Consider the following 14,576-nt stretch of genomic DNA (forward strand, 5'->3'; position numbering starts at 1 on the left):
TACAGTACCGGCTGAATGGAGAGTTGTACTTGCTGTATCAGCTCTATTGCATGAAGACCCGTGGTTATTGGGGAAGAATCAGTACCCACACGGAGGTATATGGATTATATTGTTGGCTTGGCATTTCTACAGCCTATGTTCCGGCTTGGTAGCCTTGTGTTGGGCTGTGTTATGGCATTTGTATAGGGATAATCCGGCATCTCCCGTGGGGAGAGTAAGGCCCTCAAAGCTTGTACATGATATTATTCTCCTTGGGTAATAAAATACTCCAAGGGGGGGGTCGGCCCATTCCGGCCTCTATGCGGTGTCACACGTGCAAGCTCCATTTTCAGCATTTGTGGATGTTTTGTCCAGCTTTTATGTTTTATGCAAAGTGATGATGGATATGTGTTAAGGCTGTGGCCATGTTTAAGTGTTTTAATATGCATTGATGGTATCAACAAGTGTGTAAAAGGCCCTAGTTCCCCGGGCACCCGCCGCGAGTTACAGCTGCTGAGAGACGAAAAACCCCCTCTGGGTTTGCCAGATCTCCAATCCCAAAAAGAAGTGGAGTAAGCCTAAGTCGGTCATCTCAAACTCCTTTGACAAGGCAGCCTTCGTCACTCCAATGTGCTCCACATGACCGCCGGTGAGAATGAGATCATCCACATAAAGGATGATAAGTGTGACCATGCCGCGTTCCCGAAAGAGATACAGGTTCGGATCTGCAACCGATCTCTGAAATCCAGTCCGAATAAAGAAGGAATCAATCTTCTGATTCCAAGCCTTGGGGGCCTGCTTAAGACCATACAAGGCCTTACGTAACCTGTAAACCATTCCTTCCGATCCTGGAACAATAAAGCCTGGAGGCTGCTCAACGTACACCTCCTCCTGCAAGTCACCATTAAGGAACGCAGATTTTACATCCATTTGATACACAGGCCACCTCTGAGAAGAAGCAAGGGCAAGAACGGTCCGAATCGTGGACATCCGCGCTGTCGGTGCAAAGGTATCCTCGTAGTCGATGCCTGGCCGCTGAGCATAACCTTTAGCCACAAGCCTGGCTTTGTGTTTGTCCACCGACCCATTAGACGTGTATTTGGTCTTAAAGACCCATTTGACACCAATGACTGACCGCTTCGACGGCCTCGGTACCAACTCCCAAGTGTGGTTCTTCTCGATGGCATCAAGTTCCACCTGCATGGCTTTCCTCCAAGTATCATGTGAAAGGACTTCCTTTACGGAAGTGGGCTCTTTATCCCGCATGATACGAGACATCAAAGCATAGTTCACCTGAAGAAGCTCCGCTGTGTTGCTTTTATCTCGGACCGATGTGATCTTCGAGGGCCGTCCTCTGTGGTCCACTCGGAGGGTAGCTCCATGACACCTAACTCCCGAAGGGTGTCTGTCTAACAACCACCTAGATACTCGAACAGATCGTGGAGCCTCCTGTGGTCGCGGGGGCTGCAGGCTCAACCTCCTGTGATGATTGAGGTGGATCAACTGGAATGATAGACTGGGAATCATCATCAGACTCCTCTGGATCTCCAAGAAGTGGCGGCTCCTCGACAGTGGATGCTGGAACATGCTCGTCAAAGACCACATCCCGGCTGACAACAATCTCGTTCCTATCTGGATCATACAACCTGTATCCCTTGGAAAGAGAGTTATACCCCACAAATACCACCTTGCGGGACTTGGAGTCAAGCTTCCCCCTCTGCTTCTTCGGAATATGTACATACGTGTCACTCCCAAAGACACGGAAGTGCGAGACATCGGGTTTCCTGCCAAAATATGCCTCAAATGGAGTCATATGGGATACTGAAGTCGTCGGAGATCAGTTAATGGTATGGACAGCCGTTGCCACAGCCTCACCCCAAAGTGGACGAGGAAGATCACGATGCTCCAGCATGGTCCTCGCCATCTCCACCACAGTCCTATTCTTGCGTTCAACAACTCCATTCTTCGAAGGTGATCCAGTATTGGCCAGTTCCCTTTTGATGCCATGATCTGCACAAAATCTGAAAAATACAATCAAGGAGAATTCACCTCCTTTGTCAGCCCTGAGAGTCTTGACCTGAACTCCAGACTCTTTCTCCACCATCACGTGCCAATCCTTGAACCGAGCAAAAGCCTGGTCCTTCTGGAAAAGAAAGTAGACCCACGTGAATCTGGTACAATCATCAACAAGCAGCATAAAGTAGAGAGATCCTCCCAAAGATGGTATCTGCTGAGGTCCACACAAGTCAGTGTGAATCAACTCCAATGGTTTCGAAGCTCGCCTGGAAGCCTGCTTCGGAAAGGATTCCCTGTGCTGCTTACCACGTATTCAAGAGCTGCAACGCCCTTGCCTACTACCAACATCTGGCAAGCCAACCACCATCTGATCCCGGAAGGTGCGCCTCAAAGCATCCACATTTAAGTGGCCAAAACGAAAGTGCCACAAATCTCCGACCTGAGAACCTGTCAAAGTGGAGAGTGCAGAGAGCTTGTAGATACCATTCTCCACACCGCCTTCCCAAACAACCTGGCCAGTCTCACGGTCCCATAGAGCAACTGAATGCTCCTCAAATTCCGCCCGAAAGCTAGTCTTGCATACCTCATGCACTGACAGAAGATGAAAACCCAGAGCAGGGACATAAAGAACACGGGAGGCATGCTTGCCCCCCTTGCCGTCGGAAATAATCTCCATCCGGCCCTCACTATGTATCGGAATAGTGGAGTTATCGCCAATAAAGATACGACCTGACTGCCGTTTCAGATCCAGAAAGAAGTCACGGGATGGAGTCATGTGCCTGGAAGCACCACTGTCGAGAATCCATTCCCGGGTATCCTTCGCGGTGAAGCCAACTGCCTCCTCGCTCGAAGATGATGAAGCATCGGAGTCCACCATCTCTAAGTGCACAAATGCCGGAGTCTTTGCAGCTGAGGCTAAGGAATCAGCACTCTTCCCTGTCCGCTTAGGGCACTTTCTCCAGTAGAGGCCTTTCTCGCCACAATCATTACAAGATCTTTCGGCCTTCAGCTTCTCTCGTTCTGAATCAGGCTTCTTCTCATAAGACTTCTCCAGTGAAGCCTTCCCTTTGCCCTTCTTGTTATTCCGTCCTTTCGACCGTTGGCCAGTTAAGGCCTCCGAACCTCCGCTGTGAGGAGGGTTCGTGAAACGTTCCTCCCGGTCCAAGACCATTGGCACAAGCTCCTCCCAGGTTATGGTGCTGAGCCTGCCACTCGTAATCAACGAGCAATAGAAAGCAGAATACTGACCAGGCAAGTGGGACAGCAAAGTGATGGCCATGTCTTCAGATGATATCTCTTTCCCAACTTGTAGGACTTCCTGCTAAAGGGCCTGTAGCTTGTTAATGTGTTCCCGCATCGTCGAGGACTTTGCAGGATTCATAACCCGCATCTGCACTTCCAAGGAGATCCGTTTCATGGGTGATACCCTGTTATACAAAGAAGCCAAGTGCTCCCATATGCCTCTCGCCAGCGTCATGTGCTTCACACGATTGATCACTTGTGGTGTGCAATTGAGGAAAATAAACAACCGGACCCTGGCGTTGACACGATCCCACATGTGTGCCTGTGCCTCTCGGTCCTTCCTCGTCGATAGTAACTCCCCTTCCTCAGCTTCCGGCCGTGGAACCCCGATGATGATAAAATCAGCAAGGTCATATGACTCCAGCATCGACTCCATCATGACCTTCCAGATGCCGTAATTGGACCCGTCCAACTGACGATCCATTGGGAACGTGGGGAGAGTCGGAATTTTCACGTGCTTCTCAGCCATCTCTAGTAAATCTGCCATCGCGGAGAGTAACCTGAAAGGGTGGGTGGATGGGAAAAAAAAATCTGAAAACCTGCAAGTGGCTGTCCAGCACCTTAGCCCGCCTTCCTCTTGCACCTTCTCTTCCCATACAGCCCAAAACAGTCCACCAATCAGCAACCTAACGCTCCCCCTCTTGCTCAGAAAAACTCCCAAGATCTAACTCAAGTCTAGGGCTCTGATACCATGTCAGAATATGCAGCGGAAATGATAACCAAACTTGGGTAGACAAGAGCAAGTAGACTGCAGAAAATAAACAGCACAAGAAACACAGAGAGATAGGTGTGTAAACTCTTCTCTATACACAAGATCCCGAGAAATCTGAAATGAATAAGTGGTGGGGGCAAGGGGCCTATATATATGCCCCTGGGAGAGCAGTCGGCCAGCATAGAAAGTGCCCACGACTGCATAAATGCAGTCGGCCAGCAGAAGAAGTGTCCACAACTGAATGAAAGCAGTCGGCCAGCAGTCCAAGTAGCCCTTGTTCCACCCACACATGGTAGAAACAATCTTCAAGAGAGCACGTAGGACAAGAGAACACTACACAGGGTATGTTGTGCTCGACACTACCCTCGAAAGTGCCCATGTTCCCTTCCATCTGCTCTCTATTGTTCCACCCACACATGGTAGAAACAATCTTCAAGAGAGCACGTAGGACAAGAGAAACACTACACAAGGTATGTGAACAATGAGTTTCATAAGTCCAATACATCCCAAATAAAGGGAGCCAAAAAGAATAATCCATAAACCTAAGGATAGATCCAAATCCCTAGAAAAGAAGTCCAGGAATCCATAGACCTGTATACCATACCTCTTACCACATACTCCGTGCTAACCACACACCTTGGAGTAGAGGTGGACTTTATCCATAAAAGCATCATATCCATGAGATATCCAAAGATTTCTTCTCTATAAACTCGGACAGATTCGTCCATAGAAATTGCTTGTGAAGCCCAATATCTATATAAATCTCGTTCAAGAAAGAAATCTCCATAGATATAATCCATCCCAATAAAGGGAGCCATAAACAATGTTTCCCTGAAACCATCTCAAGGCAAACAACAACACCTTTCTCCTTGCATGGCTATACAAGGCTTAGTGAACATCAAAAACACTTCATAGTAAATAGCCAAAGCACTAACTTTGCAAACTTAAAGTATACTTAGCTTTTCTTTACCAAGTTGGTCATGAAACCAAAAGAAATATCTCGTCACCATATCCTTAAGATATCTTGAGATATATCCCTGTATACCTTGCCTGTAAGCTTGATAATATAATCCACAATATCCAAATGGAAAGAGTGCTAAACGTATGCACATAAAGCCAACTCCATACTTCCAAGATAAAAGTTTGTGAATTCATAAATCCTTAGATCAACAAGCTGTCTACTGTTCATGCTCTTGCTTCATAAGCTATGAAGTGGCTGGCCATGTTTAATAGCAATGATGGTAAGTGTGGGCCCCACTTGAGATCTTATCTTCCTTATTGATAGAAGGAAGCCTCTGCTTCCAAGAAAGCCTATGCTCTGATACCCATGTAACTCGCGGCGGGTGCCCGGGGGACTAGGGCCTTTGCCACACTTGTTGATACCATCAATGCATATTAAAACATTTAAACATGGCCACAACCTTAACACATATCCATCATCACTTTGCATAAAACATAAAGTTGGACAAAACATCCACAAATGCTGAAAAGGAGCTTGCACACGGGACACCGCATAGAGGCCCGAATGGGCCGACCCCCCCTTGGAGTATTTTATTACCCAAGGAGAATAATATCATGTACAAGCTTTGAGGGCCTTACTCTCCCCACGGGAGATGCCGAATTATCCATATACAAATGCCATAACACAGCCCGACACGAGGCAACCAAGCCGCAACATAGGCTGTAGAAATGCCGAGCCAACAACATAATCCATATACCTCCGTGTGGGTACTGAGATTCTTTCCCAAAAACCACGGGTCTTCATGCAATAGAGCTAGTACAACAAAGTACAACTCTCCATTCAGCAGGTACAATGGTTGGTACAGCATGTACAATGGCTGGTACAGCAAGTATAGTGGCTGGTACAACATGTATAAGGGCTGGTACAGTCAGTACGATGGCTGGTACAGCAAGTATGGTAAGTACAAATACTGGTACAGCATGTACAGTGACTAGTACCGAAGGTAGAGTGGCTGGTACAGCAAGTACAGAAGCTAGTGCAGCCGATACAATGGGTGGTACAGCAAGTACAACAAGTACAAGGACTGGTACAGCCAGTACAATGGCTGGTACAGCAAGTACAAAGACTGGTACAACAAGTACAATGGCTAATAAATGATTAAATACCCTTGCCTTCAATATTTCTTCGCGATGGAAGCCTCCAAAACAGTCCCCAACAGCCAGTATTCTTCATGGGCAGCCTTCAAGAGAGAGAGAGAGAGAGTAGCCATCATTAGGGCAGCCTGTAACGGTGGTAGAGGCTAGTGTGCAGCAAGAGAGCCTCTATTAATGAAAAGAGAGGGCTCCAATTTATAGATTTGGACCTCCCATGAGCTAAAATGGCAAGAGAAGGCTACAATGACAAGTGGAGAGCCACACAATAGCTGAAGTGACAAGTGTGAGGCCACTTGTCTCACTTTGATCCATTTTCTAACAAGTGTCAGGCCACTTGTCTCACTTTGGTCCACTTTCTTGCCACATGTCCCAATCTAAGAGATGGGTCCTTCCATAAACTTTATCTCTAAAAATATCCCAACTGGTAGACATTCTGTCATAGGCACTTTGCCAACTCTTGGTATCTGCTCAATTCCAGATGTAATGACGCAAACAGAATTTCCATCGGAGTCGGGCCAAACATAGCAACTCTCCTAAATTTTAGGAGAGTGGTCCTATGTATTCTAGGATAATCCCCCATTCCCAAAGCTTGTACTTTCCAAATATTTAGAAATCCTAGAGTCCACAAGACCCCTTTCATACTGGGAAATGTCCAGGTTGGTGAAAACTGTGTTCACAGTTACATAAATATACAGTTGGCACCACACACATACCCTGTATCCACTTCATGGTTGACATCCACCATGAAGAGCAAAGCACTTATATGGCCAAGCAGACAATAAATGCAAAAAGTGGATTGACAACCACCATGAAATGAAGAACAAGTGGCTTGGATGGCCAAAGCAAACAATCAAGACAAACAAGGGCCCTCACAGTGAAAGTGTACACCACAGATCATCAACAACAGTCCAGTTACACTGGGCCACATCAGCGTTAGGCAAAGAGCCTCCACCCAGGCATGTGCAATAAGTAATCAAAGATGTTTCCTGGTTATGGCCCATTAGCTGTGACATACAAACCCATTTCCAATTCAGCCCATTCCCATATCTCATGAGCTCTTGTGTCAGCACACCCATCTGGAGACTAAATGAGATAATACAAGTCTGCCCAACTCTTCAACTAACGAAACAGCTAACCAAATCTCTCATGTCCCAAAAAGTGTTCAGCATCACATAATTTGAAGTATTCACACAGGAAAACCCCTCCCAGATGCTTTCTGCTACCAAAAAAAGCTTGATTTACTCTCAAATCTACATACATGTCTTGGAAGAGCATGTTGGCAGACCTAAGTATTGCACTTTAAACTTTAAGGCATCAGCAATTTTGACTTAAGTGTGAAGTAAATAAAATGAAAAAAACATACCTTCTCCATTTTGGCCATCTCCACCATATAGGAGCCTGATGAAATCTGTAACAGGAAAACTAAAGAGTCAGTTTTTCATTTAAAAACAGGTGTTTGCAACCCGTTTCTTGCATCATCTGCTTATGCAAGCTTTGAACGTACATGCTTGAGCTGTCTTGTTCCCGTGGAGAGCACCAAGTCACCGTAAGAGTGATTTGTTTCAGCCACATTCAACGCCTTTGCCATTATACTTTTTACCTGTGTGCATAGGAAGATGTCGATAAAACCACTAGAATAAGACTTACTTTTGGTATATATAAAAATGGGAGGGGATTTTTAACATCAATTACTAAACAAAAAACCTGGCATGACCAACCTTTTTGGCAAAAAGAGTTGGGTGATCTTTCTCCCGGGGTGATGGGTAGACCACTGGCAAGTACTCCACCTGCAAAACAAACACATAACTCATACTTACCATATACAGATGGCAGACTGCCCTGAAAAAACATCACATTTCAATACAAAGCTATAAGAGCATATGATGAGCAATGTAGTAACACAGTCAGAAGCATGGTGTTAACACCACCAGAGTTGCAAAGCTTAAAGATGGGATTGGGCACCCTTCTCCATTTGCAGAGTTTACTGCATAAGGGTGAAAGAAATACAAGCACCACTAAAGCCGAATGTCTGAAGAGTCTCACTTTGAGCTTGGAGATGAAGCTGGGTATGGACCAACGGTCTTCCATTAAACTGTTGAAAATCTGCTGCAGGATGAGCAATGGATTGAAATGCTTTTTGCTGTTGTTCATGGGTGCTTGCTGCTCTAACGGAGCATCGAAGGGTTGCATGGATTTCGGAGAAAGGATGCCAAATCCCTCAGGAGCTGGCCCTTTTACAGGGCCAATTAAATAGTTGTACTCCTAAATTTGATTGTTTGGCAGAGTGTCTATGAAAAGCAGCTCAGATGGATGTTGCCATGAAAGCACTCGTAGTGGCCATGTAGTGTGTGAATAAGATCCGTCCATCTGGTGTTGTATCCACTAGAGGCGTAGCTCTCTAGCCTCCCGAGTCCCAGCAGCAGGCACAGAAGGCCATATTTGCTAGGCTCCTAACCTCCCACCTGGAGACCCAAGGAGTACATGAAACCCATGGACCTGTACGAAAGGAGTTCTATATAAATCCAAGAACAACTGCCAGTAGCTAGCCACGCTATGTGCTAACAACTGGAAGAAAAGAGTGACCGCAATGCGAGGTAGCTTCCCCCAGAATTCAGCAAGTAACCCTCCTGACATCAAGTGGGACTGCCTAGAGGGGGTATTGCATCAACATTAGAGCTGAACATACATCAATGCCCTAATAGATCAAAATAGTTGATGAAAGCATTGCCTTGATGGTCAAGGCGATTATACCAACACCATTCCCTAAGGTGGGTGGGGGGGGGGGGGGGCGTGGGGTGGCATCGGGCAGTGGCCTAGGGGAGGTTCGCAATTCAAAAACATCAAAGATGATGTTTTTGCCTTGAAAGATGAGCCATAAAGAGGCGGTTGAGTTTGCATTACTTCGGGTTGCACCAAGGAAGGCGATTGTCCATAAGTTTGAGCTGAGGTGTCACATTCTACGCAATAAGCTCCTTTCTCATGTTGAACTGTTCCTCCATTTGGTTCAACATAGCATTCATATCCACACCTTCCATCTACGTCCAATCTGAATCTCAAATTCTCCAAATCCCAACTAACACTTTTGAGGCTCTAGATCACTAAAGAATTGGATATTGCAAATGATAGCACAAGCAAAAACAAATGAAACTGAAAATAAGCACACATGCATAAAGCATTCAGTATAATAATAGAACCTATAATTTCCACACCAACAAAATGCAATATCCACGTCATAGTTACCATTCATTTAACTATATGACGTAACTCATATGTTACCACATATTCAAATCACACTTTCATCTACGTCATAGTTACCACATATTCAAATCACACTTTCATCTACGTCATAGTTACCATTCATTTAACTATATGACGTAACTCATATGTTACCACATATTCAAATCACACTTTCCCTCACATGACATCTTTTCATGAAACTTAACTTCGGACCCTTATTAATTTGAAGGAAAGAATATTTGGCCCAAAAAGTGAGGGAACAATGTCCCTACAGCCAAAAATGAAAAAAGAACACACAAGGCCAAAATGCTCACATACCTCCATAAAATTGTGAAACTGTGTGAGCATTCGAAATATAAGCTTCAAAATAGAGATCCTACCCCTACACCCCAAAAAATCAAAAATCAGAAACTACTTAAAAATCTTAAAAGAGAACCAGCTGAAAACAAATTTGGGGTACCAAGAGTTATCAAAGTGAACAAATGGATATCGCAACACAACAGGCTGTACAGGTAGCCCTGGCACGAAAGCCCCAAGCTGGAAAAATATCAGCCCTTTTCCATTTGTGGTTGTACCCTCAGGAAACAGCATCACATGAGGAAAACTGTTGCACATAGCTTTATTCTGCGTGAATACAGACTTGTGCAATTATCAAAGCTTATTAACTTGTTAAAAAGGTCATTAAAAGTTACCGAAAGTAAAACGACTCCCTGCTCACCTTGATCTCCTTCAATGCATGCTTCTTGGAGTCAGCAGAAGATCTATCCACATTGATGACCTGGAGAAAAAGAAACTTCGAGTAAGAGACATACTCAAAAATTGAAAGCCCCCCCAAGCCCCCCCCTACTAGCAGTGTGTACACCAGCATTGAACCAAGTATCTTCTCCATATTTTGATAGACATCATGTGTACGCAGACAAGTTGCTCTCATCTTTTGCAAGTGATACCTGCATGGGCCTGATAATCATTCCAATGCCAGGTAGATTCGAGTGTGATGCTGAGCTGACGAAGCTTGGAAAGAGTTCATAAAAGAAGAAAATTGGGTCTATGAAAGAAACATGGTTTGAGATGATAATTGGAGCTACTTCTCTTTTGGACCGCTTTCCAAGGCGCCGTATCCAATGGTACCTGCACATTCCAACACCAGAAATGTGCGATCAGACCAAAAAGTAGAATTTTCCCAGTTTCAGAAGTTTTAAGTACACACTTCTCACAACAAGAGTTGAGTCGACAAGCTGCATCCAAGCATCCACGAGTGATTACCACTGCAACCCAAGACCTGAGACCTAGAATAGGACTTCCAATGTCCAACATCATCCTCAAAGCCATACAACCTCAGAAAACAGAGCACTATTTGTTATTTCAACACTGGATGAGATCCTCTGACGACTATATAACCCTAGCACCTCATTTCATGGGAGACTCTCATCGATGCCCTATGTATCTACTCCTAGAGAATTGTCACTTTGGCCATGATCTGGTAGGCTCACCCGTTTCCGACATGGAGGCGGTTCAAGCATTGTAGCCTGTATGATGCTTTCATAGGATATATCTGCGATTTCACTATTTTACCACCACCCATTGGAGTTGATCACACATATTTGGCCTTCACCATATCAGGCTTCTTCCTTGCACCCCTGTTTTACCCACATCCACTTCCATCATGATTTTTATATTGTTTATGAAGACCATTTATATTAAAAGATGACACATATTGATCTCTCAACCTCACCTGACAGCTTACTTCCATTATTACAAGTTAGCTTTCCATACACTATCTATTACCAAGCCTCCTATTGGTGCACAGCCCCAAAATAGTTGGTATGACGACAAGTACAAAGCTACCCATCTCTATCTCCTACAAGGAAAGACATTGTTAGGATCTCTCCAAGGAAATGCAAAGAATCAAGATGCTCTTGATGTTACCTGTCACGAGAAGAGAGTGTTCCTGGCTAAGCAGAAATCGGATTTCTACTAGTTCTTTCTTAGTGCAAACAGCTCAAACACTTTGCACATTTTTGGTGAGAAGAGACCATCCACATCCATCACAAATCCCCACATATGGGAGACATGCCAGTAAGCTGTATGATATTGTAATTTGTGTCACACACACCCATGCACTGAGGTGCCATGTGACACACTGGCTCATCATCCAGTGCCATACTTGTGCAACGTTCATACCTTTTTTAGGTTTATTTGTCATACGCCGGACCCCATTGTGAGCCCTAGTCCAGGCACATGTCAATACAAGCCACATAGGTCTTTCCAAGCCTTAGGTGTCAAGCGTATGTCACTTAACCCACTTGGAGAACAATCAGTTCGTGTAGGTCGTCTTAGCCTAGGCACATGTAGAAGCATGTAGAAGTTGTGTGAGCAAAGGGATTCAAGGCTCTAGGCCAACCCTATAAGCCTTGCATGTGGGCCACCATGGGCCACCCAAAAAAGGGCATAAAAGTGATCTATATCCAGTCGCAGCTCTATCGGAGTAATATACAGCCAGTCGCCCAATGTTAGAGCAGTCGACCAGCAGCCGGGACAGCATCCCTCACGTGTGAGGCAATGATGAGAAAAATGATAGCATTTAACGCTTATTTCAGCAGTTGTGGACATAATAAAGCAGGTCGACAGCAGTAGGTAAAACTGACCAGCAGAAAATGTTCATATATAAGAAGCTCCTCGGCCCATTGCCTAAATCATCTCATTCTTTCATAGATTCAGCAGTAAACAACTGCAGAAAGTATGTGAGTCTTAGGCTTGTGCATACATCATCTCAGCCAAGCACTTCATTGTGCTACAATCCAAGGCAGCTCGAAATTTTTTTAGCATTCAGCCTTCATTCTTGCATCTCCCTCAGCAGATTTGGGTGTGCATAAGGGTCTCCGACGTGGCTTCACGGTCGTCTTCAATCCGTTTGCTGGTTCAGCCAATGTTTGGTCTACATCTTCCTTGCATTTGGCAATCCTCAAAGTCAACCATCTTCAATAGGTTTTCTGCATTGTAAAGAAGTTCTCCAAAGCAATAAAAGCAAATACTCTTGCTTGTGGAGGGGGCCCTTAAGTGGGTAGATTGGGACCCAATCGGGTGTCATCTCTACATTCTCTCTCTTCAAACTTTTATCTCCTATGAAAAAAGATTAAAGAGGATTGCTTCATGCTCACTAACATAAAGGTATAAATAAGGCCTTGGTGGTGTGCGTTACATGATCATACTGGTTGCATGTTATGTTGGTATTAGAGCTTCTGGTTGTGACCCAGCTTAAAACCACCCATCCATTCACCATGTCAGGAGAAGAAGAAAGAAGCTTCAAAGAAGGCCTCACCGCAGAAGACAGTGTCCATGAAGATACCACTGCTGCAGAAGAAAGTGTCCACAACCGTCGACAGCAGGCGACAAAAGCAGAAAAGCATAAAGAGCAACCAAAAGAGGAGGGTTCCCACACATGCTTCTTCTCATAATAAAGACGATGGGAACTTGCTGAGGAATGAAAGACAGGGGAAGCCAAACACAAGGATGTAGAAGACCAATGCCAAGCAAAACATGCCGCATTGGATTATCAACATAAGCTCAATAATGCTTGATTGTCCAGCATGACCTGTTTTTGCTTGTTCATGCATAGGCACGCGCGTGCACATACACACACTTGTGCTCTTGTGGACGTTGTGTTATATTGCATGTATGCATGTCTGTGAGAGGGAGTGTGTGTGTTTTGAGTTTTCTTTTTTCTGTGAGATCCGCCGCGCGCGCGGGGGGGGGGGGGGGGGGGGGGGGGGGGTTGTTTTAGGAGCTGTCAAAGAAAGAAAGAAGGAAAGTTAGGTTATCATCTCCGAAAGACCCAATGGGTCTATGGGTTGAAATCGCTCATCGGCAAGCTCCCGTTAGATCCCCCCCATCCGCTCGCGTCACCTGCGCCTCTTCCGCTGTGCTCACATCGCAAGCCACATCAAGCTAGCATTGAAGAGCTTCTTGCAGAAAGGCAACCGCAAGAGCAGTTTGTGAGATCAAAGCACAGGCAGCTTCAGGGCAGCCAAGTGAGTTCTTCTTCATGGTCTTCTTAACGGAAGAAAACATAGATTCAGTCCAGGTAACAGCCCCGCCCATTATACTTATTCGTACGTAGCAATAAAGCAAATGCACCATCCATCGTGGGGGACCTTCAATTGGGACCCAGCCTGGTGCACTGTGCAGAATCTCTCTCTCTCTCTCTCTCTCTCTCTCTATATATATATATATATATATATATATATATATTGGACCTTGTCGTTTGGAGATAGAATATTCACCTCTTTCATATATATATATATATATATATATATATATATATTCACCTCTTTCATATATATATATATATATATATATATATATATATATATATATATATATATATATATATATATATATATGAAAGAGGTGAATATTCTATCTCCAAACGACAAGGTCCAAAGACTTCCATGCATGTCACAAAGCCCCCCGCCCCCCCCCACAATGTAAGACCCACTGAGAAATTCCTCCTCAAAAACAAAGGACCCATTGTTGATCTGATGGCAGTCCATCAGGAGCTATTGCTCCAAGAGAAAGCCCTCAGACAACTCTGCCTTAGGTCATACTTGACTACTGTAGTTCATTTTCAATACAGTATGTTTACGTTTCAAAAATATCTTCAAGTATATATATATACCTAGATGAATCCAAGAACATGCACAAATTCACCTTTTAGGAACATGCATGTTATATACTCATGGTAGTCAACCCACAAGACTATATAACTATCAACTCCGTTATGCATAGTATGGACTAGATACTACAGCATCCCCACTAACGTCATTAGTGCCCAATAGTGGGTGTAGAACTCTGTATCAAGATATGCTCTCACACACGCACTCCACACACACACACACACACATAAGAACATATATTCACACAAAGCCCTTCGTACTGAGTTTCAAGTATACCCCACACACAATGTATCATCATAGATCATGGGGGCCCTATACCCCACACACATTGTATCATCATAGGTCTCATGGGCCATTTCCACCCCACCAGCTCACACGCACACACATGACGATATCAAAATGGGATTATCAAACAAGCTTAGAAAAGACTTTGATCTCAATACCAAATAAATGCCATAGTGAAAGGAGATGAGTATTACCCAAAGCAGAACAAGATAAATCGAGCAAACAGACGTGTGATGTACAAGATATTGCGGCGCCAC

At 44.6% G+C, this 14,576-nt stretch overlaps 1 protein-coding gene across 4 annotated transcripts in view; it reads right to left on the reverse strand.

The window, feature by feature from the left end:
• LOC147606931 (lysophospholipid acyltransferase LPEAT2-like) overlaps window positions 1–14,576 on the reverse strand; it is a 49,992-nt gene that overhangs the window by 34,254 nt on the left and 1,162 nt on the right. For 3 of the 4 annotated variants that reach the window (XR_015264855.1, XM_086791260.1, XM_086791262.1), the window contains exons 1-8: window positions 14,514–14,576; window positions 10,309–10,489; window positions 10,080–10,139; window positions 9,822–10,000; window positions 9,680–9,743; window positions 7,843–7,911; window positions 7,629–7,724; window positions 7,488–7,532 (exon numbers count right to left, since the gene is read on the reverse strand). The exon at window positions 14,514–14,576 is cut by the window's right edge. Coding sequence is in view for 3 of the 4 variants with exons in the window: in XM_086791260.1 (XP_086647386.1) it covers window positions 7,488–7,532; window positions 7,629–7,724; window positions 7,843–7,911; window positions 9,680–9,743; window positions 9,822–10,000; window positions 10,080–10,139; window positions 10,309–10,489; window positions 14,514–14,576 (757 nt within the window). In the remaining variant the exon portion in view is untranslated. The remainder of the gene's footprint in view (window positions 1–7,487; window positions 7,533–7,628; window positions 7,725–7,842; window positions 7,912–9,679; window positions 9,744–9,821; window positions 10,001–10,079; window positions 10,140–10,308; window positions 10,490–14,513) is intronic. The other variant, XM_086791261.1, reaches the window with a different exon arrangement.

This window comes from Cibotium barometz, chromosome 56 (assembly GCF_041138505.1).
Source record: "Cibotium barometz isolate CiBa-2024 chromosome 56, ASM4113850v1, whole genome shotgun sequence".
Lineage (NCBI taxonomy): Eukaryota > Viridiplantae > Streptophyta > Polypodiopsida > Cyatheales > Cibotiaceae > Cibotium > Cibotium barometz.